General features: G+C 34.6%; 3 protein-coding genes across 8 annotated transcripts; 2 read left to right on the forward strand and 1 right to left on the reverse strand.

The window, feature by feature from the left end:
• Positions 1–1,313: 1,313 nt before the first annotated feature.
• On the forward strand, positions 1,314–8,006 carry LOC100787850 (protein PIN-LIKES 7). The gene is made up of 10 exons (XM_003533357.5): positions 1,314–1,722; positions 1,870–1,949; positions 4,889–5,013; positions 5,289–5,410; positions 5,602–5,781; positions 6,082–6,201; positions 6,332–6,432; positions 6,906–6,958; positions 7,055–7,240; positions 7,483–8,006. Exons 1-10 carry the CDS (start codon positions 1,585–1,587, stop codon positions 7,605–7,607), a joined length of 1,230 nt encoding a protein of 409 aa, XP_003533405.1. The 5' UTR covers positions 1,314–1,584; the 3' UTR covers positions 7,608–8,006.
• A 1,245-nt stretch (positions 8,007–9,251) lies between these two features.
• Positions 9,252–21,088, forward strand: LOC100788389 (serine/threonine-protein kinase/endoribonuclease IRE1a). Of its 3 annotated transcripts, none has more exons than XM_003533358.5 (7): positions 9,252–9,597; positions 10,682–10,934; positions 12,053–13,449; positions 15,820–15,992; positions 18,032–18,278; positions 19,118–19,421; positions 20,657–21,088. In XM_003533358.5, the coding sequence occupies exons 1-7, from the start codon at positions 9,452–9,454 to the stop codon at positions 20,798–20,800; spliced, it is 2,664 nt and encodes an 887-aa protein (XP_003533406.2). In that variant the 5' UTR covers positions 9,252–9,451; the 3' UTR covers positions 20,801–21,088. The 3 variants fall into 3 exon arrangements, with proteins under 3 accessions (XP_003533406.2, XP_025979604.1, XP_006587551.1); XM_026123819.2 differs by having other exon boundaries at positions 9,457–9,597; positions 10,682–10,833; XM_006587488.4 differs by lacking the exon at positions 9,252–9,597 and having other exon boundaries at positions 10,743–10,926.
• A 452-nt stretch (positions 21,089–21,540) lies between these two features.
• On the reverse strand, positions 21,541–26,673 carry LOC100788917 (glutamate receptor 3.6). 4 transcript variants are annotated; one of them, XM_014762289.3, is made up of 8 exons: positions 26,475–26,672; positions 26,318–26,381; positions 25,663–25,968; positions 24,184–25,535; positions 23,822–24,099; positions 23,619–23,650; positions 23,115–23,521; positions 21,541–22,266 (listed from the first exon to the last, which is right to left on the reverse strand). In XM_014762289.3, exons 3-8 carry the CDS (start codon positions 25,955–25,957, stop codon positions 21,787–21,789), a joined length of 2,844 nt encoding a protein of 947 aa, XP_014617775.1. In that variant the 5' UTR covers positions 25,958–25,968; positions 26,318–26,381; positions 26,475–26,672; the 3' UTR covers positions 21,541–21,786. The 4 variants fall into 4 exon arrangements, with proteins under 4 accessions (XP_014617775.1, XP_003533407.2, XP_040860985.1 ...); XM_003533359.5 differs by having other exon boundaries at positions 26,318–26,672; XM_041005051.1 differs by having other exon boundaries at positions 23,822–25,535; positions 26,318–26,673.

The raw sequence follows: 26,673 nt of genomic DNA on the forward strand, positions 1-26,673 counted from the left end.
AATTGCTCATCCAATCCTCTCTCTGTCTCTCTTCTCAAACTTATTGGCTCTTACTAGCTACTTATCTTCACACAAGTTCTTAGTCTCTCTATTTCATTCCCAGGTTTAATACAATCTCTCTTCTTAATTCCTTTGACATGCATGCATTGCATCCTAGCTCTCAGTTTTTATCTTCTTCAGTCCCCCCCTCCCTTTCACAATGGATTATATATATATATATATATATATATATATATATATATATCATATGAGAGTTTTGTAAATATCTCAAATTCTCATTGGATTAAAAAAAATGTTATGAGCAGGTTTGAAAAATATGTTACACATTGCTGCTTGCCAACCGATTGGCTTCTTCAGTATTCAGTAATAGAGATGAACACTTGCTTGAAAGACATTCATTTGATTTTTCCATGGTCAGTATTTCCTTTTGGTGGATTATTTATACACTTTTTTTTTATCTTGGGAATCGAAGACAGATGCATACACTCTCTTCAAAACCTGTGCATGACGGGAAGTTGTAACCAAAATGTGACATATTTTTCTTTTAAAAAAGAACAAATTAAACTAATCTCTTCTAAAGTTTCGTCAAATTCTTCGTGATGTTCTCCCCTTTCTTTTTTATCTTTATACTAATCCCTCTTAATTATTTGAAAAATATTAAATTGACACTACCTGTGCATTAAACTGCATACATTAAACTAACCTCTCTTAATTAGTATTTGAAAAATATAAAGAGAGCTGCATGTAAAGTTTAAAAAAGTAGCTGGTCATGTGCTATCTCAAGAAATCTAGAAAAGTAAGGGGTCATGTGTAATCTCAAAAAAACTTAGAGAGAGAGTTAGTGCAATTTGCTTTGTTAGAAAATGCTACTTCTTTCTTTTTCCTTTTTTACTATTTTTAATATTCACTAAAAAAAAAGTCAATTTTGATACTTTTTCAATAAGCAGCAACGAAAATAAAAATAAAAAATGAATTATAATTTTCTCAAAAATTAAAATTAACCTTTTCACCTCAATCTTTATTTTTGGAAGTTCTTTCATCTAAATTATTTATTATTTATAAGAATTCATTTTCCTTTAGTTCAATCAGTGTGCATTCTATATATCATCAAGAGGTCTACGATCTTGCCATCTTGGGAATGAAATTTTGTTGAAACACCACTTTCATGAGTTAAAATATGTCTTAGTCGTATCATTCCTGAAAAAGGACAAATTATGTATGCCAATAAGGTCTATGCTACATTCCTAAGGTACCAAAGTTGCTAAATGTCATTAATTCCATAGTGCTTTCCCCACTTGCTGACAATTGGTGTTACCTTCATGGTTGTTCCTTGCAGAACTTTGGTCATGTGAACTTAGCCTACTCGTTTTGTGTCTTTATTATTTTCTTCCACTGTTTCTTGCTTAACTTGAACTTCCTCATGGCTTATGATGTAACAGTATGGCATTGATTGTCACTGGTTTAGTAATTAGTGACTATTTGTTCTGTTTTCTAAGATTTATCTTCTATTCACCCTAGAGAACAGAACAGTAATATTGAGCAACAAGAGAAGGAGATCAACACAAGTACACAACAGAAGAAAAGATGGGGTTTTTGCAACTATTGGAGGTGGCGTCTGCTCCAGTTATTCAAGTCCTACTTATCAGTGCAGTGGGAGCTTTTATGGCAACTGATTATTGTGATAATCTTCTTTCGGCAGAGTTTAGAAAATCCTTGAACAAGGTATGAGAGTAGCTGAATGAAATACCATTGGAGTTTGAATTAAAAAATGTAATGAATTTCCTTAGAGGACAAATTTTGGACAAACTATTCTTTATTCTTATCCACACATTTTTTTTTTCTTCTTTGATTTTGTGTCCCCATGTGCAGATTGTCTTCTTCGCGTTCACTCCTTCGCTTATATTTGCGAGTTTTTCCAAGAATGTTTCTCTTGAAGATATGATATCATGGTACACATTGATTAATTTTTCAATCTCCTTAAGAATATTTTGGTTCTGTTTATATTTTAATAGAATGATTTTGAAGAGGTAGTATTAATAGATATATTGATTTATTACCTCAGTGTTACATTATGTATATGATTTGATCAACTGATATGTGCCACTCTCTCGGGAGGGAAAAGAAGAAAATAAATAATAAAAATTAAAGGAGAAATAACTGTATATCTATTTTGGTATTAAGGAATAAGCCATGCGTAGTTGAAACTCTCAGGCAAAACAGGAATGCTTTACCAGAACAGGATAAAGGTATATATCATACAACAGCATATCTTTGTTGAGACAGAATTAGGAATGAACTTTCTTAAGAGCTTTACATTTGGTGATATTACTTGGAATGCTTTGTCTAAATCCAAGAGTAATTGATTTCTACTAAAATTCCATCTAACCAAGGCAGTTTGAGCCTAAGGCTACTGTAGCTTGATTAATCATTAAACCGAGATGCATTGTCTAAAACATAGCTTGTTAGGAGAAAGATAGTCCTCAGCCAGAGTTTCGGTTAAATCCTATTAAAATTAGTAACAGGGTCTTCTCCCATTGGCACTACAAAGCCATAAGTTATATAGCAGTATAGCGCTGACTTTTGATTTTGTTACCTTTGTCACTGATAATTGCAATGAGACCATTTATGTATATTTGAAAAGCACAAGAGAGAAAGGGTATCCATTTGTGTTGGCAATTGAGATTTTTTGGCTGTCATATTAAAATATTTAATGTCTCTGCAGTTTTCTGATTTGCTTGTAAGTTTGGCTGAAGTTTGCTTGTGTGTCAAAAAAAGCTAGTTGTAAGTGTAAGATTAGATGTCTACTTTTAGCTTAGTCATAATTTACTGTAACAGTTTAGATGTCTGCAAAATCTGAAATAGATCAGACCAGATTTGCTCCTCTCTTCTTCTTACGTTTAAATTTGCTGGTTCTTTTCTACAGCATTTCTCTATTTTTCCACCCAATACCTTTATGTTGTGTTTTTCTGACAGGTATGATTCTTTTATGTTTGTTTATGCTTTATGTTAACCATGTTGTCACAACCCACTCTTGAATCATAACTGGTGCATAGAGTATAATTTCTTTAATCTGACTAACCTATTCTATATTAAATAACCTATAAAAAACATATAATATATCTAGACAAAACTATATATATATATATATATATATATATATATTCCAATCTAACAATTAGATATCCAAAGCCTCAGGTTTCAACACAAACCTTTGATATATTATCCAAAATATCAACTAATAGCAATGTTAGTTATAAATACTAATCACCAAAGTGTTTCAAAACATCATAAGTACATCATCAATGTATATGTAAGAGAGGATCATTTAAATTTCAAAATAAAGGAATTCTTTCTAAATCTATTACTATCCTTATTCCTATAGCTACATTATACTGAGTCACAGACAAAAAAATTATCCATCAGACGCAATGCAGACCTATCAAAAGATAATCAAATTCCTGGATAAGTCAGCAAATTCTAAAAAGTCAGTCACTCCACTATTTGTGTATCTGAGAAAATAAAATAAAATAAAGGGATAAGTCACAAAGATTTAGTGAGAGCATAAAATACAAAGCAGACAGGAAGGAGAGTACAACATCGCACGAGTCTTACCATTCAAAGGAATTTAAATAACATTAAATAAAGAAAAATAAATGCAACTTGTTTTTAGAAACTATTGTGAACTCCCTTGAAAAATTTTAGAATTTCATATAAACTTGTATTCAAGAATAATATCTTTATAATCAAACTTGCATTCGTGTACATAGACCATATTATCTCTTCGTTGTGGTAAACAGTAATTATAAAACTACGACATTTAACTCGTAGGCTACATTATCTCATCGTTGTAGCAAACGACAAATATAAATATACTATGAAAAATTGATTCATAGACTATATTATCTCTTTGTTGTAGAGAACGACAATCAATCATGAACTCATACAACAACAACAACAACGCCTTATCCCACTAGGTGGGGTCGGCTTATAATAAATAAAATAAACTAATAATCCAACAATCATTCTTATATATCTTATCAAAATCTCAAAATAAATTTCAATCAAGCGAAAATAAATATTTTTCATTTATTCTCAAGTATTCCTAAAATTTCAAAGATCACAAAAGAATATATATATATATATATATATATATATATATATATATATATATTGAAGTTTACTTGCTTCTCCTAAAAGAACTTTAAAAAAATGTAGTTAAATAGATTAGCTACTCACTCAAAAGAACGCAATCAACGCCTTCAATGCTGTTGGGAGATCAACCACCTTATTTTCCACAGGATCTAAGCATTCAAAATAAGAGAACAAGAGATTTGATAAAATTCTCAAATTTAGCATACCTAGGGTTTTGAGGAAACTACAAATATTTCTAGTACTTAGTTTTCTAACCCTCTCCACACAAACCATAACTAAACAATGCTATACAATACTCATCTAACACAATGAATTATACATTTTTACCTTAAAAAGATCAAATAAAAAATTTAAGAAAATGAGTGGTGTTCCCTTTTTCTCCAATCACATTCTTGTGCTAGAGAATGACACAATGACACAATAAATTTGATAAATTTTGAAATAATAGAAGAAGATGATTGAAAGGTTGAGAGATGAAAATTTGGAAAGAAGAGATAGGATTTGAGAGATGGGGTGTGTTATTGAGAAAGAAGAGGAAAGCTGGAAATAGAGGGGATTGGGTTGGTTATAAAACTAATGGGGGATTTCGGATGGTTATAAAAGTAAGGGGGTGGTTATTATTATTTATATATATATATATATATATATATATATATATATATATATTTTTTTTTTTTTTTTTTTAAAAAAAAACGAAACCGTGCGTTTCACATGTCTTGTTTACTCATTAATGCAGGTGGTTTATGCCCGTTAACATTGGATGTACCTTCTTAATTGGAGGGATTCTCGGATGGATACTTGTAAAAGTACTAAAACCAAACTTGAAAGTGCAAGGGCTTATTATTGCTTCATGTTCAACAGGTACCATAGCATCAAAATTTTGGTACGGTTGGCAAGAGTAAAATTTGGAAGGAATGGAGAGGGAGAAGGTGTGAAAATTGACAATGTACTTAGACATGGATTTATTCTTTGTTACATCAGTAAATTTTTATTGCTGTTCTCATCCAATCCTTCCATTTTTTCACTCCTACCAAACACTCTTAATTGTCTCACAAACTCTTTATCTAAAAAACTCTCATTTATTTATAAATGTAACATAAAAAATCCTCTCATTTCAAGGGTGCTTCTTTGATCAGGAAACATGGGTAATCTTCCTGTTGTAATTATCCCAGCAATCTGTGATCAGAAAGGAGGTCCATTTGGTGCACCTGATGATTGCCGCAATAGGGCTCTCTCTTATTCCTTTTGCTCTTTGGCGGTAATGCATTCATTTTTTTCACTTGTTTTTTTTATCCTGGGTTAGAGATCACGGGTGTATCCCAACCACTGGATTAGAGACTAATCTCGCTAGTAGTATATGGTTGTCGTTGGCTCAAGAATTTTTTTACACTTGATTAGCTTTCACCATCTCAACATGTATTTGATATTATCATCTTTTATTAATTGTAGCTTGGTGGTGTCTTCATCTGGACTTATACTTACCAACTAATGCAAAACACATCCTTGAGATACAAGGCATTTGAGGCTGCTGAGATCTTAAAGATTCCCAGCAAAGACATTGATGCTAATGCAGAAGCTCGCCTTCTCAAGCAAAATGATGGTTACGCCGTAGACACTGAAAATCAGATTGTAAGACTCCATGCAGTAGTAATAATATATTATTGATTTGTGGGCAGAAAATGAAAATATTGGCATGAAACATCTTATTAAAACAAAGAATATAGTGTTGAAAGTGAAAGTGGTTTTATAGTCTTGGTCAAATAACAATGAGTGAACATCGAAAGTTGGAAATCTTTCTATTCATTTTTTTTGTATTTTACTCCAGCCGTTATATTGTGCTTTCTTCTTTTTCTCAAACTCAAATAAGTATAGTATATATCAGACATCCTAAAAGATCTGCTGATTTATAAAATGAATCCGAATCTCCAGCTTGTAGACCAAGGTCCTTCTATTGCAACGAAGAATATGGAAAAATGCTTTTGTCACAGAATGATGGAAACTCTTGTCCAAATCCTGGCAGAACTAATGTCACCCCCAACAATTGCTACAGTGAGTTCCTTTCTTTCCTTATTTTCTTTCAAATTTGTTCATTTGTCTTTAGTTCTCTCTCTACTTTTGTTTGATTTGTGTCACTGTAACTTCAATGATCCAGAGAAATTTTACCTGCTTCCATGATCAGTTTTTAGGTTTCCTCTTTGGTGGAGTTAAATGGCTAAGAAACCTAATAATAGGGCACGATGCTCCACTGAAAGTGATCCAAGACTCAATTCAATTGTTAGGGTATGTGCCTTTTTCACATAAAGCCAATAGCTCAATATTCTACCGTGTTTGTTTTTTTTTTATGTTAATGTTTGGCTAAAGGGACAACCAGATGAAAAAAAGTAGCATAAATGAAAATATTAAGATGGTTGTGTAGCTACACACCGAAGGACAGGATTCAGAATAATTGTATAGGAAAAAATATTGATGTGAAAATAATTAAGGAAAAGAGATAAAAAAAATAAAAAAAACAGTTAATGTGATTTCGACATTTGCAAAGGTGGTCATTAAAAGCACCACTTTTTAGTCTTATAAGAAAAAGAGTTAGAGAGACCAATATGGTGAATCATATTTCATTCTCTTACCCCTAGGATTAGGACTTTAGACGAGTTCAATAGCATCATGCTATCCATGTAGCCAATCTTACTTAGTGGCACAAGGCTTTTTGTTGGCCTCTGCTTCACAGTTACTGAGACTGAATTCATTCTTTATAGGGATGGTACAATTCCTTGTATCACGGTTTTGCTTGGTGGCAACCTTACACAAGGTATAGAAAATTAACTTCCATAGATATACTCTCACTATTCAACATATTTTAGACAATCTGAGAACTGAAATTAGTTTTTTTGTCTCGAAATTATAGGCATGCGATCATCAAGTATCCAACCATTGATCCTCATTTGCATCATCATAGCTCGACTTTTCTTACTACCTGCCATTGGATTTTTTGTTGTTAAAGCGGCTGCAAATTTTGGTTTCCTCCCATTGGACCCTTTGTTTCAGTATGTGCTAGTGATGCAGTATGCCATGCCACCTGCAATGAATATCAGTAAGTTATTCCATACTTGTAGCTCATGGGAGCTTCTCAATTGTAAAAACTTTACTGTTAAATTTTCTCTATGGCAAAATTGTCAAACTCCATTAAGTCGATAAGTATTTATGGAGAAGTTTAGATGTGTAGACTTTTGAATAGTCGGAGTGCACAAATTAATTTTAACTTGTACAAAAAGTTTGATTTATTTTACCTCATATTGATGTTATACTTCAACGACTTGTTATGACATTGTGCAGGTACCATGGCTCAGCTATTTGATGTAGGCACTGAAGAGTTTTCAGTTATTCTCTTGTGGACATATGGAGCTTCAACTATAGCCCTCACTCTTTGGTCAACGTTCCTCATATGGATATTTTCTTAATTAAGATAATTTTTTTATCACCACAGCCATCAGTAAATTATCCAAACAAACAGCATGAAGGAGATCGTATTCTCTATACAGCTGGATATGAAAGATGGTATGTTTGAGAATTCTTGGTAAATTTTTTGCATGATGTGCTCTAGAATCAACTAGACCACACAATATGACAACTAAGTTAGGAGGCTGGGTAAAAAAAAAACCGGATTGCGGTTCATGGCTCTGCTAAAGATGTGTGTGTGGAAAGGGTACCGTGGTTGAGGCCATTCATTTTGTTTCTAGTTTTCATGTTTTTCTTTCTCCTCAAAAACACATGTCTATTTCTTTGTACTATCTAATAGTATCTGTTGTAAAAGTTATGAGATACGCGTTTATTAAATTTAACAATTTAAGATACTGTCTCCTATGCATGATCTGTGATCAAAGATAAATACTTCTTACAAACAAGGTCCCGGCCCGTACATGTAATATATGGCTAAATTTCTTATACATGGTATCAGAAGGTTTGATTTCTGGCTTCGTGAATGATGAAGAATTTGTTGGAAGAACAAAACCCATTTTTGATGATTTCTAAGTCTCGAAACAACAAAACCCATTTCTGGCTACGTGAAATATTAACATAATTGCATATAATATAAAATGGCCATTAAAATAATATTCTTAAAACAATTATCACGTGCATATAATAAAAATTAAGATCGGAAGTTTGGTTAGAAATATCAGTCAGACTTCATATGATTGTGTCAATCTTTTTTGTTTTATTAATATTTTTTTTAAAAATATATCTTAATTTAAATAAAAATGAATAAATAACAAAATTCATTCATAAAAAGTGTGATGTGATAATAAATTAGTCTTTAAAGATAAAAATACAAATTTAATCTTTGAATATGAAAAAGTACAACAAATTAATCTTGATATTAAATTTGTGAGTCATTTTGTAATATTAGATTAATGTGATAATAAATTATATTTTTGGCTCATTAATTTAATATTAAATTAAAAATTTATAAATTAATTTTTCATTAATTTGAGGGAGGAAAGAGCACATGCCTTTTCTTTTTTTAAGAATTACAAAACAAAATTTATTAAACTTTCATTACTTGTTACTGCAGGTAACAACCATCCCACAATATGTTAAACTTGCTTGTTCACGAGTGCATCACTGTTTTACTACTTCACCATAGCCTGACCCCTTTGTTAATGATAAAAAATGACTTAATTATACGGTTAATTTCTTAATTATATTTTAAAATTTAATTTTATCTCTCAATTATTAAAAAATTTAATTTGATTCCTTAATTATTTAAAATAAAATAATTATACGCTTTTCATCATATATGTTAATTGTTTGATGGAAATTAGTATTTTTGTATTGATTGTTAACGCAAAAATGATAAAACGTTATTTTTTAAATCAGTTGTTTAACAACCAATATAAATTGGGGTAAAGTTTGAGAAGATTGATGATGTCTTATTACATTTAAAAAATACAATATTTTACATAATCTATGTTGATAACCATTGCAAAGAATATTGATTTGCATCAAATAATTAACCGATTTGACATAAATAATATAATTGTTTCATTTTAAATCACACTGAGAAACCAAATTACACCTTAATAATAAAATATTAGCTTTCTTGGAAATCCAAACACAGAAAACAGAAGTCCAACACGGGAGATGTTTGACGGTTGGAGAAGAAGCGTGGAATCTTCCATGCTGCCTGTAGCTGTTCTCCCTTACCCTTCCCTTCCCTTCCCTCCCAATAAAAAAAACTCCATCTCCTTTTCCTCATTATATCTTTCTCGCAACCCAAACACTGTCTTCAATCCCCCTTGTCTCAATGAAGTTTCTTCCTTTTCTCATTTCCTTCCTTTTTGCCTCCCTAATCGCAACCTCCGGAACGCCGCATCCCAATGAAGAACGCCTCAACATCCACAGTGCACTTCATCATCGACCCGCTTCCCGATCCCTTCTCTCTCTTCCACCGTCAGTTCCTTCCCCTAACTGTCTCTCTCTCTTTCATTTCCTTTTCTTTTTCGCCATTCAATTTATTTACCCATCACCCATGCCACTTTAAGCCTCGTGTTTTTAGTTCACGACGAGCACGTTCATGTGCGTATTTTTTGTTAAGAAAAATAAGCTTTACAAGTCTTAGTTTTGAGGTTGTTTGAACGGAACGGTGTTTTTCTTCTTCTTCGAGGAATTGTAGTGTCATATAGTATGTATTTATGTGGAACAATTCTCGGACACCTCAAATATTCTTAACTGCATTTTTTTTTATCAGCCAAAGTTAGTTGTTAGTTTTTGCTAGAATGCTATTGGTTTTTAAACTTTTATCAAGGTTTTTGGGAATTTCGTGACTGCAATTGTGGTCGCATTTGTCTGCAATTTCCTCCAATATCAAGGATCGCAATGAAACCACACAGTGACTGCAATTTAAATCGTTGTTTTTATCTGATATAGATGGGAATAGCATCAAAATAAGATAAATTATACTCCTCTGGTCCTTATAAAAAATAAGGCACTTGTAACAGAATTACAGATGCCAATAATAATCGGTAAATTAGTTGGCCTTATATTAAGGACCAGAGGGAGTAATATATTTTTTTTTGGGTCTTGGGTCATATACCACAATTGTCCCCCAACCCACTGGGATTAGAGCCGCTTACTGTGCATGACTGACATTGACCCAAGGAAATGTTGCACACGGTGGGAATCGAAATCGAACACGAGTTCTTCCGCCAAATAGTTCCTATTCATGTGAACGCATCGGGTCTTACACCCCTTCGTCAATCGTTTGGGTTAGAGGGAGTAGTATATTATTACATGTGTGATGACTTATGCTAGCTTTTGAAACATTGATTCCTCTTTTGAGACAAAACTTTTGTTGTGCTAATTTTGTAATAATTTCATATGTGGTATAACTTGAATTGTAATCAGGTTGTGTTCTATAATTTTAAAGATTATCTGTCCTTGCATACTCATGGTTTTGTAATTGTGTTGATGATTTTTATTGGCCAGTGGCATTCTAACTGTGTCATTCTACTTGATAAAATATTTTCATTGACAGTAAGGCTGCAACCACAGCACTGATTGTGACCCTAGATGGGACTATGTACTTGGTGGATCAATTGGAGAGTGGTTCCACGAGAGTCATATGGTCGTTCTCGACAGGATTGCCAATCTACCAATCATATCAAGCACCAACTAAAAAGGATAATGGTAAAGAAAATGCATCTGCAGCACTGATGAGTGGGTTCATGGAATGCGGGGAAGGGAATGACTGGTCATTGTATATGCACGACAAGCACTTTGGTAAAATGGTATTTGTCTTGAGATATATCTGAGCATTGTGATTGTTGCGTTGTTGATGCTTAAGTGAAGGAACTTTGATGGGTGGTTTAAGACAAATTTCTTGAATTTAACTCTTGCTTGGAAGTTACCCTTATTCTTTATTGGACGTGGTTGAAAATTTTGCAAATATGCATTGACATTTTATGGGAATAAGGTAGAATGATAACTTATTTGAAGAATAGCATAAATGAATATATGCACTTTGCAAGTCATTTGCATGATGTATAAGTGTTTGGTTTGAGTGAAAGGTTCTGGACATTCTATGACTGACTAAGTGCTTAAAATCACCAAAATATATTATATTTGTGATGCTTTATATTTCATCCCCTCCCCAAAATAAATAAATAAATAGAGATTGCTTTGTAACTTACCAATTACTGAATTCAAGAAGCAAATCAATACTTGCTTTTTGACAGAAATACTGCTAATTGTATGTGAGATAATTTCTTTTATGGTAGTTGAATATTGAGACTGAAATTTGTGAAATGCTCGAGTGTAGAAGCAATCAGCTGGTTGCATATATATATATATATATACAATTCTGAATTAATTACATATGTGGTTTTCAAGAAGCATAAATGCAAGAGATACCTTCTAAGTACATGGGAAAAGACCCCATGCATGGATCTAAAAAATTCATGAACTTAAACTTGAAATTGATCTATTCCCAATAGATCAATTTCCAAAAATGGTTTTGAGGGAGACTAAGATAGATCTCAGGTTGTTCTTGTGGCATGTTGGTTTTGAGACATGTTGTGGTTGTTCCAACTCTATATGTAGCTAAATGTTTTGTTCTTTCTTTATCGCAGTCTCTTACCTATAACTACAAAAAACAAATTGAGAGATGATTTTATTGGTATCCTGCATTATTTAAATATTTTTCTGCCGTGGTTTATAATCTACAATTACTTATGCTAAAATTTCTTATGTTGATCAACAATGTAGGTTGTTCCTTGTTTCTTTTTAATTAAAAAAGTATATTTAATATGACCTATGGTGTTTTCAAAGTTATGTTTATCTAAGTGCTGTTATTTTTTTTATGAATACTGAACTTGATTTTCTGTTGATTGGTTTGTCATATCTGCAGAGAATATCAGAATCTATTGCAGAATATGTAGCTCGTACACCTACATTTTCAGATGATGGAGCAGTAACACTTGGATCCAAAAGAAGCACTTTGTTTGAAGTTGATGCTAAAAGTGGATCAATCATTAAAATCCATGCGATGTCTGATTTTGATAATGCTTCTGCACCTTGTAGTGATGGAAAGCAGGGTGTCACAAATATCCTCAATGTAAAGAATAAGGACCTTGCTGATCCCATGAAGCTGAATTCACCTCAGCCGCTGCTTAAGATTTTTAGGACAGATTATTCTCTTAAATCTGTTGGTCCTAGCTCAGGAATGGTTTTGTGGACTATGGCAGTAGCTGAATTTGAGGCTGTATTATTATGCCAACATACATCTTTTGATCTAGAGGATGAGTATGCTTCTGACAGTAGCCTCAATTTTAGGATGCCATACCCATGTCAAGAGATAAACCAAGTCTTTCGCCTGAAAAAGAATTTCCGGTTTGAACCTTCACTAACTGAAAGACTACTTGTGGATTATCATGAAAATGATATGCTCTCGATGCCTAACTCAAAGCTAATGCTTCCTTCACAGCCAAATATTGATAGATTATTCAATGGTCATGATGATAATATGATGCTCCCTCAACCTCCTGTGGAGATTACAACACCAGGGGAAGTTTATCTGAACAGGACAAGTGAATGGCCAACTCCATTACCTCTTATATTGTTTACGGTCTTTCTTCTGGCCTTTTCACTCATCTATCCTCTAGTGATTGAGAACCAAGATATACTCAAGGACCAAGACAGTGAGTCTGAATTAAAAGGTTCACCTGCTAAGAAAAAGAAAACACGGAAATCAGGGAAGAAAAATGGCACTATCGATACAAGGGAAAAACACCTGTCTCCAGAGAATGAGGATGTTCTGACACAAAAGGATAATGAGAGAGAAGTATGGAAGCATTTCAATCAAGGTGATGAAAGTGTTGATGGACGAAGAATTGGTAAATTATTTGTTTCAAATAAAGAGATTGCTAAGGGAAGCAACGGTACCATTGTCCTTGAGGGAATATATGAATGCCGGGTAGTTGCTGTTAAACGTCTTGTCAAGTCTCATCATGATGTAGCTTATAAAGAAATCCAAAATCTGATTGTGTCTGATCATCATCCAAATATTGTTCGATGGCATGGAGTAGAGTATGATAGTGATTTTGTTTACCTTGCTTTGGAACGTTGTACATGCAATTTAGATGACTTGATTCAAATTTATTCAGATATGTCAGAAAACTTTGCGTTTAGGAAGGACCAAGGTTTCAGATGTTTGATAAAGTCCCAAATGGAGATGGAGAAGTATAATACACAATGTCTTTGGAAGGAAAACGGCTATCCATCTCCTCTATTACTAAAACTAATGAGGTTGGTGTTATGTCTTCTTGAATTGACTATTTATTAATAGACATATACTATCATTTTTTTATGATATTAGATCTATGATTAGCTTTGATACCATCTTGAATTTGGGCTAGGCCTAACTCAATCCTGAAAGTTATCTCATGAGGTCAACGTTGCCCAAGCTTTTATAAGCTCTGCTATGGCCATATCTATAGTTGTTGTGGAATCTCAACGCATCCCCTCACTCCTAGATTGGACAAATGGAATGTGGAGATTGGAGAACTGAATTTTTTTATTGCACTAGGAGAACTGCTAGGTCAGTTCTGACACAAACACCGGACACGACACCGCTAATGTCCAATATATATATAAATTCACATTCTAGAAACAAAGTTGTTAAGCCTAACAATTTTTATATAATAATGACCCTGATGGATAGAATACTAATAAACATTTCTTAATAGTTAAAAAAATGCTACGAGCCTTGCAATATTTATAATATAATTTGTTTTTTTTTGTGATGGGATTGTTTGGGAAGTCTTTAGCCAAGAATAAGTGTTGGCTCAGTCTCTTGACTTATGCTCAAACTGTGTTGGAGAGGTGTCCAAGCTGTGTCAAAAAGGTGTCTTAGTAAAAAAAATATTTTTTTAACACGGTTGAGGGGTGTCTGCCAAGTGTTGTGTTCAGAAAATGTCCAAAAAATACAGATGAGTTTGTGTTTCCTTGGTTACTAAAACTAATGAGGTTGGTATTATTTCTTCTTGATTTGACAATTTATTCCCTCCCCCATACCTTCGCATAGCGAAGAGCCTCTGGGCAATGGGGTACGAAGTTTTTTTTGACAATTTATTAATAGACATATACTATCAATTTTTTTATGATATTAGATCTATGATTGGCTTTGATACCATCTTGAATTTGGGCTAGGCCTAACTCAATCCTAGAAGTTATTTCAATCCTAAAAGTTATCTTGAATTTGGGCTAGGCCTAACTCAATCTACTTTGGCCCAAGCCTTTATTAGCGCTCTAGTTTGGCCATATCTATAGTTGATGTATAATCTCTACACATCCCCTCACTCCTAGATTGGACATATGGAATGTGGAGATTGGAGAACTGAATTTTTTATTGCACTAGGAAAACTGCTAGGTCAGGTAAATTTTTGGATAGTTGAGGGTGACTCTAGATTAGAGCTATCATATTCTTTGATACAATTTTGAAATTGTGTTGAGCCTAACTCAATCCTAAAAACTAACTCATGACTCATAAAGTGAGGATTGCCCAAGTCTTCAGTTGATGTGAAATCTCATCAGGGTAGTTTGGTTTTAGGCCAAGAAAATGTACCTTGTTGCTATAGATGTGTATGACCTTTTTTTGCAACTAAGGAAAGAAAACTATAAAAGAAAAGGATGGGTGATAAATGGGATGCTAGATTTAACACATAAAGTCTAGGTAGATTCAGTGAGTAGAAGGTCAGATAGAATTGACTAGAATAAATTTAGCATTTCAATGATATAGGAGAAACCAAGGGGATGAAATGGGTATTGAGGGTGACAGGAAATCATAAAATGAAGGTAAGAAGTTATGATAGTAAAAGGTTGGAGGAAAACATAGTAGTGAATAATAAAGAATGCCCAAGAATAAACATATTCAGTTACAATTTTGATTCACGTAGTTGATCCAAATCATTCGAGGACTAATGTTGAGATAAATCTTTTTATGAAAGCTCATGCCTGGAAGTTGACTTTCTAAGCATTGTGATTAAACTTGGAACGGACCGGTCTGAAACGTGCAGCTGCACTATGGTCACTATGATGCTCTGACATGTCCCTAGGTAGCTGCACCTGCACGCCCGCAGGAATTGGCTTTGAAATGAAATTTTGAAATTTGGCAGAAGGAAACTTGAAATTTGGCCTACCAAGGATTTGAACTCTGGTCCTTTGGTATGCTAAAACTGTCATAACCACTAAACCAGCATCAGACTTGTTCTAACATCTGCAAAATTTAAGTTATATTAAATCATTGATATAAAGTTTAACACACATAATAAAACTGAATCATGTGGTTTAATTAGTAACCCATTGGTTCGACCAATGACCCAATGATCTAATAGCCTAACCGAGTCAATGACCGGTCTGGTTCTGATAACACTCTTACAGTGTTATTAAATAGCAGCCATGGCTCCACCATGGTGGATTTTTTGGCAACTGCCATAGCCAATTTGTGAAGGGTGGCCCACCATGGCAGCGTCATAAGGCGCAATGGCATGTTTATATGGCGGAATTTCTGTCTGCTGCCATGTTCCGCCATCCTCTGTTGATAACACTGCACCGTTTCTAAGTTTATATAATACCTTTTTTATTAAATTAACTGTCTTTTTTTGTATTGCAACACAGGGACATTGTTTCTGGGGTTGTTCATTTGCATGAATTGGGAATGATACATCGGGATTTGAAACCACAAAATGTTCTTATAATCAAGGAAAGATCTTTGTGTGCAAAGCTTTCTGATATGGGGATTAGCAAATGTCTTCTTGAAAATATGTCTTCTTTGGGTAATAATGCTACTGGTAAGTACTCCCTAAAAGAATAACGAATTTATTTGTGTTCCTAGCATTTGCCATGTGAGTAGCCAATTAAGTCTGGCATGAGATGGATATCTATAGATTATTGTGGTTATGACATCTCTTAATATCTTCGCAGTATTTTAGAATGTCTTAGCTTATCCTCGACATATCTTAAAAGATCATTATAATTTACTGGAGTGAATTTGTGATCTAACTGAGAAAACAATCTTATGAGTTGTTTCCTAATTTGATTCCTTATGTCATTATGGTTAGTAGTCTTATTGTATGAGTGAGGAAATAATCTTGTTGTTGTTGTTGATGATGATGTGGTTTGAGTGATACCATTCTGTTACCTACCTATGAGTCTGCTTGGAAACAAACCAAAATTTGGTAAACTTATGGCAATCAACATCTTTATGGGGCTTGTCATGATTTTACTAGCGTCATTGTCTCTCGAAAGTTTGATGGTCCTATGCTTACATAATTGACAATTGTTGGAATTTACACAGCTGCCCTCTATGTCCTGCCAGTGTTGCCCAGATTACTCCACCAGTCACATTCAAGCCTTCCTATTCACCTACATCTCCAGTAGCCTATGTGGATATTTTAAGGTGCTTTGTGTTATGGGAGTCCTGCAGTTCTGCAGCCTCTTTTGCGAATATTGTAAAATTTTTTTGCCAATCTATCTCACTTGATCTCATTTGTTACTTGAGTCTATGATTTTTGTTCATCTGGCAACAAAGACCTTTTCTTCAAACTTTATCTTTCCGATTTTTTACCTACTGTCACTTTAGCCATGATTCCCAAACTCAATCTCAAGGGATTGACACTTCCCATCCTTCTTTTCTCTATTAGTTGATTATGTATTTATATTTATTGTCGTCCCTGTAATTCACTTCTTGGTTTCTCCCTCCTTTTTGCTTTTGGTTTCTCTCAGTAATTCACATTTTGGTGTCTCTGTCCTTACTGCTCAATACTTGATTAACTGAATGCCCCCTTTTGTGTTTGATAATTGATACTAGGTTCTTCACTCTGTTTTTCCTCTTCAACGCTTGTATTCTCTTCCCTGTTGTGTCCTTGAGTCAGCTTGTTCTGTCCATATTCATTAATCTCACTCCTGGTCAGGTTTTGACAAAATTTGCCCCATGGGGGTATACCTTAAATGTGTTTCACTGTCCCTAAAGGTTTATGTTGTTGTTTTTCCTACTCAACACCTCATCTCAGCCAGTATTTCCTTTGATATTATTCTCTTCTTTATGTCTTCTACTTAGCCTATTCCTCCTCTTCCTGGGCTAGTTGAGGTGGCTACACCACAGCCTCTCTTATCAAGGAACCTTACACTATTTCTTGCCCCTTCTACAACTATCATGAGGACAACAGCCTCCTTCAGAGCCCCTACCTCCTCTGGATGCTACTGAAGTCACTGCAGACTCACCTTGGGACCCAGCTCCTTTACTAACCCTGTCATTGCCTCCCAAACCTGACCTTCTATGTCATTCCAATCATCTTTGCTGAGTTATTTTCTATGGTACTTGTGTTGCAGATGCTTGTCCAACATCTCCACATCCTCAAATTGTCATTTCAGCTATGGCTTATGGGGCCAACATTATTTTTAAAATTATTTTATTTTTAACAAGCTGAAAGCTTATTATTTTAACTTTTAACTCCAGGGAAGGGTTAGAATATATTCTCAAAACATCTCCAAAGTATTTTAGAATGTCTTGGCATGTCTTCAATATATCTCCTAAAATCATTATAATTTATTGTGGGATCAATTGATCTAATTTAGGAAGTAATTTTAGGAGTTGCTTCCTAATTTTGTTTTCTTTCCCAATTTGTTTCCATATCAATCCAATATTATTCAGATTTCAGACTCAACTTTAACACTGATATGTAAAGTACGTCTATTCACTTTTTCCTTTTTTTGTTCCTTTTTCATATCAGCTTGAGCAGCTTGGTTTTGTTGAATCCTACATTTTAATCTGCAATACTTTATAATTAGTTTATTATTCTCGTGCTAAGGTTTACTGGCTTAATTGCAGGTGGTGGCAGTTCAGGTTGGCAGGCACCAGAACAACTTGTTCGAGGACGTCAAACCCGGGCAGTAGATATATTTAGTTTAGGTTGTGTCCTTTTTTTCTGCATTACTGGAGGAAGACATCCATTTGGAGAACGTATTGAACGGGATATCAATATTTTGAAAAATCAAATGGATCTTTTCTTATTGGAGTTCATTCCTGAAGCCAAAGATCTTATTAGTTGTTTATTAAACCCTAACCCTGATCTAAGGTAAATCATTCTCATTCAATGCATTTTCTGGAGAATGGAAATATCTTTTTTCATATACCTTCATAACTTTTCATCTTGTGATGACTTGCTTAATTGGTATGTGGTATAAAATGGTGAAGTCTCAAAGTCCAAATTATGCATAATAAGATAAGATGTAAGAGTGTACCCTATTTTGGTAATATCTAATGATCAAATCTATTGGAGTAATTTGTGTTTTTCAAGGTCTGCTGCTATCAGTATTCAGGGGGTCATTTCCACAACTTACTTTGTGCCCCTTCACTCTCTTCTCTAATTAAATTACACGTTTCTTTTTTATTTTATTTATTATTAAAAGCAATGCATACAGCTGTGGCCTAGTGAATGAGGCACAGTTGGCTTATTCTTTTCCAAAAGTCCTCAATTTACAAATATGAGAAAAAAAATGGAGCTGGAGGTGCTTTGCCTTGGATGCACATGCATGTGAAGGTGCAGTCAGTGCAAAAGAATTTTTTATCATCAGGCAATAATAATGAAGAAATGGTATTAATTACTAGCCACTTTAATTACTAGTGCCATTTCCCCTATTTGTTAAGGAGTCACAAGGGCAGGCTATCATTTGCACATGATTGACAAAACTTGACAAATATGAAACATTCAATTGAATAAATTAAAATTAGGGGGATTATTTGGTAGCTCCTATAATATGAGGGATTGGAAGTATATGTGTTGCCAAATATCAACTATCTTAAAAGCTTTAGCTTTTAGATAGAGGTCCATCGATGTTGTTATATCTCTAGCATTTATCTGTAATTCTCTGGTTACAGGCTAGCTATTTCATTTAATATTTCATTTATTTCCAGGCCAAAGGCGACTGAAGTATTGTACCATCCTTTTTTCTGGAGTTCCGAGATGAGACTTTCCTTTTTACGTGACACCAGTGACAGGGTGGAACTGGAGAATAGAGAGACAAATTCTGATCTTTTGGTGACATTAGAAAGCGTTGCTACAGTGGCCTTGGGTGGAAAATGGGATGAAAGGATGGAACCAACTTTCATTGCTAACATCGGTCATTACCGGCGGTACAATTTTAACAGTGTTCGAGACTTGTTGCGAGTTATGAGAAACAAACTAAATCATTATAGAGAATTGCCTCGAGAAATCCAGGTTCTTTCTTGGTTAACATTTATTAGATAAATTTGTTCTTTCATTTTTATTTTAGTTGGATAGGCTTTGCAACATGATGTGTTGGGGTGGGATTTTGCTAACTGACCCCATACCGCATCCTTTGGCCTGAAATTAATGCTCGACTCCTATCTACTCAACATGTCTTGGGAACGAAATCTCATGCCCACCTGTATAAAAGAATAACAAATTGGCACCCTACTTGTCTTGCTTAACCTCATTCCCAGGAAAATTTCAAACAAATTTATAGCAATTGCAAAAATTAATCAGTCATAATGCAGACCACCATCTCATGTTTGAAAATATGAAGTTAACCAAATATAAAGACACTTCAAAAGAACATTAGTAACCAATTATCAAATTTAATAAGTTTTTTATTCATGGGGTGTGAGGTAGATTGGCCCTAAACTCACATCCCATGTTTTTGCAAGAGTATAACCCCAAACTGCTCCAAACCCAACGGAGACCAGGTTTGGAACCTTTGGGGTGGGTACAAGTGGCTCTGAAGATCTACTGTAAAAGTTGGAACTTTTGTACCTGATTGGTTTAGATGTTCATTATCAGAACCATGTTTAGAACTTAGCAACCCATATATCATCTTAGTAAAATGTAAAATGCATTCTCGCCAATATTGATTTACATCATTTTCAAGTTGCCTTGTGTATGTTGAGCAGAAGTGAAAAAATATAGCAAGTTTGATTATTTTCCAAGATTTCCTTTATGTCAATTATACTGAGTTGGTTCCTCAATATATCATGATATGTTTTTAGTAAATTGTTGTTTTCAAAGTGATTTTGCATTACAATACCAAGAAAACTACTCTTTTATTTATTTATTTTTGCAAATTGCAATCAATTTTTACAAAATTAAGTCTCTAATATCTAAACCTGTTTGCATGGTAGTGTGGTACAATCAAATTCCCTATAACATAGGTGGTTTGTTACCAAAATGTTCAAGGCAGCATTCTGCCCATTGTAAGCATTGGCAGAACAAAATAGGGAGTTCATGCCTGAAATATTTGAATTCTGAGGGATAATTAGATTTCTTATTTTTTGGGTACTTGAGTGAGGCTTTTCCCCATCCCAACAAAGATTTTCTTGATTTGTAGAATTCAGATTTATGCTGTAGTTTGAAGAAAATCTTTAATCATAACGATATGATAGCTTTCTCCATCCATCCATGTATATACGGTTTCTAATTTCGCACTGGCTTTTCAGGAACTTGTAGGACCTGTTCCTGAAGGATTCTTCAACTACTTTGCAAGTCGATACCCAAGACTCTTGATTGAAGTGTATAAAGTTATACTCCAATACTGCAAGGAGGAAGAATGTTTCCAAAGATATTTTAAAAATGTTGATTAGTGCCTTGGCATCGTTTGGATGGCCTGAGAATATAAAGGCAAAGACTGATTGCAGCATGAAGCAGATTATGTTGATATTTTATGAGTGTAATAATGTATATGTATATTAATCCAACCTAAAGTTACATGTGTCAGTGTGTGCACATATATAGTTATATACATACGTCGTCTGATACAGGATTATGCTATCATTAACTGTTCATCAAATGTAATCACTAGCATACTAAGGATTCAACATTTCGACAAAAAAATTTATTCTGCAATAATATGTTAAAGATCCTTTTGATTTGATTATATACTCTTATAACTTGGATATAATAAAACAAATAATAATAAAAAGGCCCTGAAATGTGAAATTGTAATGATTTAATTACTAATTTGGACTCTATATTTATCTATACTTGATTGTTTTAATCTTTTACGCGAAAATTTGTAAATTTTAATTTCTAGATGAGAAAGTTTAGTGCGTTTTGGTCATTATTAACGGTTACTGTAATACTGCTAGAAAATATTTCTGTAGAAAATTGTTTGAATTATTTTTGCAATTGCCACATGTATCCGTCAAAGGCAATATGTACAAAACACAGTCGGAAATTATATGTAGATAACTATCCCAGTAGGGATTCAAACCTTGATTCACTAGGAAAAAAAAATTGTATGTGTTACAATAGTCCAAGTTAACGAAATTAAAAGGCAGCTATCAAGAGGAACTAAAATGCATTAAATTTGCTTATCCAGGACTTCAGAAATTACAAAGATTATTTCATTCAATATTATGTATCCTACACAAACCATAAGTAACGACAAAAATTGCAAAGCAACCTTGTCCCCAGACTTACACCACAATCCAACACAAGTTGATATATCTTACAAATAGGGAATGTAGTAGAAAGCCAGCAGTTACAATAGGGAATGAAGAATGAAGTGTGATGCACAAGTAGTTAGTACAAGAGGCTACAAAATTATGAGCAAATAAATATGCAACAGTTAGATTTCATTAACTGAATCAATTCTGTTTAATGATGCCTGAGAATATGCTTTGTTGAAGGTGATGGATGATCCAACCTCACTTGTGCTTCTGTAAGATATCCCCTCCATTTTTTTTCTCTTGGAGCGGCTCTTAACTATCTCTTCCTTTTCATCTACGAATGTAAGGAATGTGCGCAAACGCGAAGATCCTGAGCCATGGCCAGAAGATTCGAGCTCCTCTGGGCCATGCTTGGAGTACTGCCTCATGGTCTGAATAAAATATATTAGGAGAGCAAGCACACATGCCAACCCACACACCAGATAGAGGCCCCAAAAGCTTCTCAGGTTGAGTCTGTCCACTTCAAGCTTTGCACCTTGTGATAGGCAAGCACTGCTCAAAAGCCATTTGTCATGGATCCTTTGCAAGTCTCCATTCTCTGCCAACTCTAATATTGCAGTTGAAAGGTCAACCGCTAACGGTGAGTCTCGAGGAAAGGCCTGAAGAAAAATAAAGGACGAGAAATGGTGAAATACTACTATCAATTGATTTCCAATGCCCACAGCTTCATTAACAACTTCATTTTCACTTATCTTGATTAGCCGATTAGCTACAACTTGAAGTGTCAACAACTGGAATTTGATAACTCAGATTAAGCATGGTATATTAACTAGATTAAAGTGCTAACAAACTTAAAAAAGCAGGGAAGGTAACAGGTTTAGCTCGGTGGTCGATAGGCAAAAGAGCATGCTCTAGCAAAAAATAAGTAAAAGCTCCATTATTTGCCCCCTAATGCTTACCCTTTATTGTTGCATGGTTTTATAGGCTTCAAAGAACTATACACAGGCCAAAACATTTTCAGGTAAATTCTTGAGTTGATTTAGGAAAGTTGCTGAGTAAGAACAAACATGGAAGAAAGAATCTGGAGAAAACATTGAAAATTTGCTACATCTATGATGGTATAACTAAACTAATATATGCAAGTGTTATTTTGTGGCTGTGAAACATTTCAGTTAGACCACAAAAATGGAGTCTATTTAATAGAGTTAGGATAAAACTTGTACGTTATGATTTGACAGTAAAGTTTTCTCTGGATTTAGTATAGATAAATCGGTCAATTCCCTCTCCCCAGTGCTTTATGCTTGACTGAATATTACTGGAGTGGACAATGTAACATGCAGTCATGCAGATTGAAGTTTCAATTAGAATAGTCAAGAGAAAATGCATCTACACTTTCTTTAGGAAAAAAGGAATAGAAAAGAAGGAGAAAAGTATGCTAGGTTCCAAATTACATTTAAAAGACAAAAAAACTAAAGAATATTAGGACCATTGGTAAGGAGATACTTACAAATCCCCAACCATTTCTGGTAAACTCTTGACCTACAATGCTATAATCACACCGGCTTGAAAGGAAGAGCTCTATGTAAGCACGCTCATCAACATATGCAGCAACACCACCCTTCTGGGGACCTTTCTTAAGTGCTTCTGTAGTTTCTTCTGGTGTTTTCAGAGGAACTAGTCTGGATTCATCAATACCAATTTCGTCAATTAAATAAGTTCGCGTAAATGAACCCTGCAAGTAGCCAATAGGCTCTTTGCTACTTATTAAACTTTCAATGCCTTTAACAGGTGAAGAAAGTTGTTGCACTGTGAGGATTGATGTCAAGCTTGCTGTGTAACTTGAGTTAATTATTAGAACTACAAATAACCATATAAGCAGCACAAAGCGACCGAGAGTGCTCACTGTGTTTTCCCCTACATAGTACAGAAAAGAGCAAGTTGATAAACTCAAAGTAGCCACCACTTATACATGGACCATACATGTCACAGAAGACAAAGAACTGGTACTTACTGTGAGCAAAGAACATGGTTGAAAAACTAAACCTGTCAAATAAAAAACAAATAGAAGTTACAACCATATCCAGAGCTAAACGAATCAAAAATGAAAACCCTACTGTTGGTTGATATGATTACTGTATGTATCATCAACATGGGTAGGCTCAATATAGAGAGCCTGAGAAAGGGAGGAGGGAGAGAAAGACCAGATTTCCTTACCACAAAATGGTGACCATTTGTTGTTTGGGAGGTCCCCTAAAATCATCATTCAGCCTATGCTCTAAAATCCAAACAACAGCTCCCACTAGTAGAAAAAAGACAGCTGTGACAGTCCACATCATTGGTGTAAATGGCGTCAAAAAAGCCCAAGCATTGGAATCTGTCTTCTTAACTGATGCAACTACCACTAAACCAGACTCGATATATGGCTGAGTAAAATCCACCATCTTTGTTCTTTCTGTAGTAATTGTAATGTCACCTACTGCAGCATCGAAGACCTGTATGGAAAGAAAAAAAAAACTGGTCTCGGAAAGTACTATAAAACATCCAAGCACCACAAAAGCAATTGGAATGATACTCACACCAGCTGTGATAAGACGGACAAGCTCAGTGTTACTAGGATTGCTGTCACCATCCCCATATGAAACAAATTTATAAGGGACAGCATAGGGCAACAAGTTCACAGCAGAAAGAAATACATCAATGCAAAATCCCTTGAACATGTCAGTGCCTTGTACTTGAGAGACAAATTCTCGATAACTAACCCTTTTTGGCACTCCAATTTTTAACATCCTTCCATTGTTTGGAAAAACCCAACCACGGGGCCTATGGGTTGTTTCTCCTGGCCAAAGCACAGGGAGTAGCTTTTGGCTTGCACTGGATCGATTAGGTGGTTTTGAATAAAGTGCTTCAGGAGGAACAATTGATAATCCAGTGTAATTAGACCAATAACCAACCCTCCGAGTCCCTGTTCCAATAACATTGATGATTTCATAAGCAGGATTAACAAGGTTTCCATCAGATGTATACTTGAATAGACCTGATACACCAGTCATGTTAACCTCATAAATATATTTACGCAACAGCTTTCCTTCATTGAATATTTTCACAGCATCAAGATGCATGTTGTCTCCACGTAGTTGAGATAACTTTGGATCACGTGAAAATGTAATTTGGTTCCCTTGTTTGAAAAATGCATCAAGTGCATGAGCAAGAGCGTAAACAGTATCATATGCAAAGATACCATAAGTACTCAAACCCTGGGAACCATTAGCAGTCTTTCCCGTAGTCAAGTTTTTCCACCTTGAAAAAAACCATCTTTTGCGCTCTGAATCTGGTATATACATACGTAGTGTAATGACTCCTTGCATGTCATCTGTTGCATCCGAAGATAGGGGACTACCTATATCCAGCCAAGTAGACAGAAAAGTAGTTGTTATCCAGACATACCCGTTTTCCATCATTCCCAGAGACTTTGCCACACTTAACACTTTTGGGCCCCAAGCAGTACTTGTGTGAAGAACTATAACCCGGGATTCTGCCAAGGCCACCTGAACAAGCACATCAGTAATCTCCTCCCTGGTTGTCTCAGGAGTCATAGGTGCTTTAAATGAGATCTTGCAACGTCTCTCGGCAAGCTTATCCCCTAATGCACCTATTCCATTCCTCCCATGGTCATCATCACCATAAACAGCAATAACCTCTCTCCAGCCAAAGTAGTTAACAAAGTCTGCTATTGCAGTCATTTCATAAATGTCACTAAAAGCAGTTCTAATAAAGAATGGGAATTGAAGTGAAGAAAGAGTAGGGTCAGTGGCTGTAAATGATAGTAGAGGAACTTGGAGCTCGTTCGCTATATGAGATATGACATGAGCTGTTGTAGACGTCTGGGGACCGATTATAGCCACAGTTTGTGTTGCCATGAGCTGCAAGGCTATTACACACAATTTATGTAAACCAAGAGTAATAATCTGCCAAACTTTGAAGTAACTTGTCTAATAGAAAAGATGCTTTTAAAGTTTTAACACATAAAAAAGATGGGAATATTGTGAAGGACGTACCCTCGGCAATGCTCAGAAAACCTCTGTATTTGGTATCTTCTTGCAGTGAGGCCTTCAACTTAGTGTTAGCAAGAATAGATTGATCAAAATTTACATCGTCAACCGCAGCTTGTACAGCAGTTTTCACCATTCTACCAACACTGGTATTGAAAGAATAGAGAACCCCAATATTTACAAAAGCAGGTATTGTGGAATTATCTGATACTACCCCACTTGAAGATAATCCTTTGGAGAGAACCATCAACACAACAATCCAAACTCCAATCATGGTTGCAGATGCCCTTTGGAAAGCCATTATCAATCACACTGCTCAACAAACAAGTAAAGCAACATCCTAAGAGAATTAAAAAAGAGGAGGGATATTAAGAAAGTAAAAAGTTAAACACTCATCCACAAAACTGTGACTTTCAAAACATTAAGCATAAACTGCACTTCACAATCAAGACCTTATTTGGCATGTTAAGCTAATTCCAGGCCAAGTAACCCAAAACAAAAACATAAGACACAAAGTTGTAAAGCGCATCTCAAACACAACCATGATAGGAAAGAATAAAGCATTAATGTTCCTCCCATCAAAGCAAAAAAAGTAGCAGATTGCAAGGGGAAATAACAGCATGTGAATAATATAGAACTTTAATCAAAGAGATGAATGCACCTGAAGTTTAATTCAAAGTATAGTAGCTGACATCTATATTCAGCAGCAAAGTGGTCCAGAAAACCTGATGTTTGGTTCAATTTGAGAATAAAAACATCAACTTTACATGTACCCAGATAGAAAAAAAAATCAACTTTAATCAGGAGTAGTGTAAGACCATTGTAGATTTTGGAGAATCAGATAAAAACTGTGAAGAAGGGGAAAAGGGCGGATCTTAAAAGGAAATTTTTATTGATGGTGTAGATGAGAGTGAGAATAAAGTTCATAAAAATGGAGGCTATTCACCAGGGGATGCAATTGGTAATGGAATTGCTTTTTCTTTCTTTTTTATTTTGCTTTTCTAGTATAAAGCCAAA

Source organism: Glycine max, chromosome 9, assembly GCF_000004515.6.
Source record: "Glycine max cultivar Williams 82 chromosome 9, Glycine_max_v4.0, whole genome shotgun sequence".
NCBI classification, from domain to species: domain Eukaryota; kingdom Viridiplantae; phylum Streptophyta; class Magnoliopsida; order Fabales; family Fabaceae; genus Glycine; species Glycine max.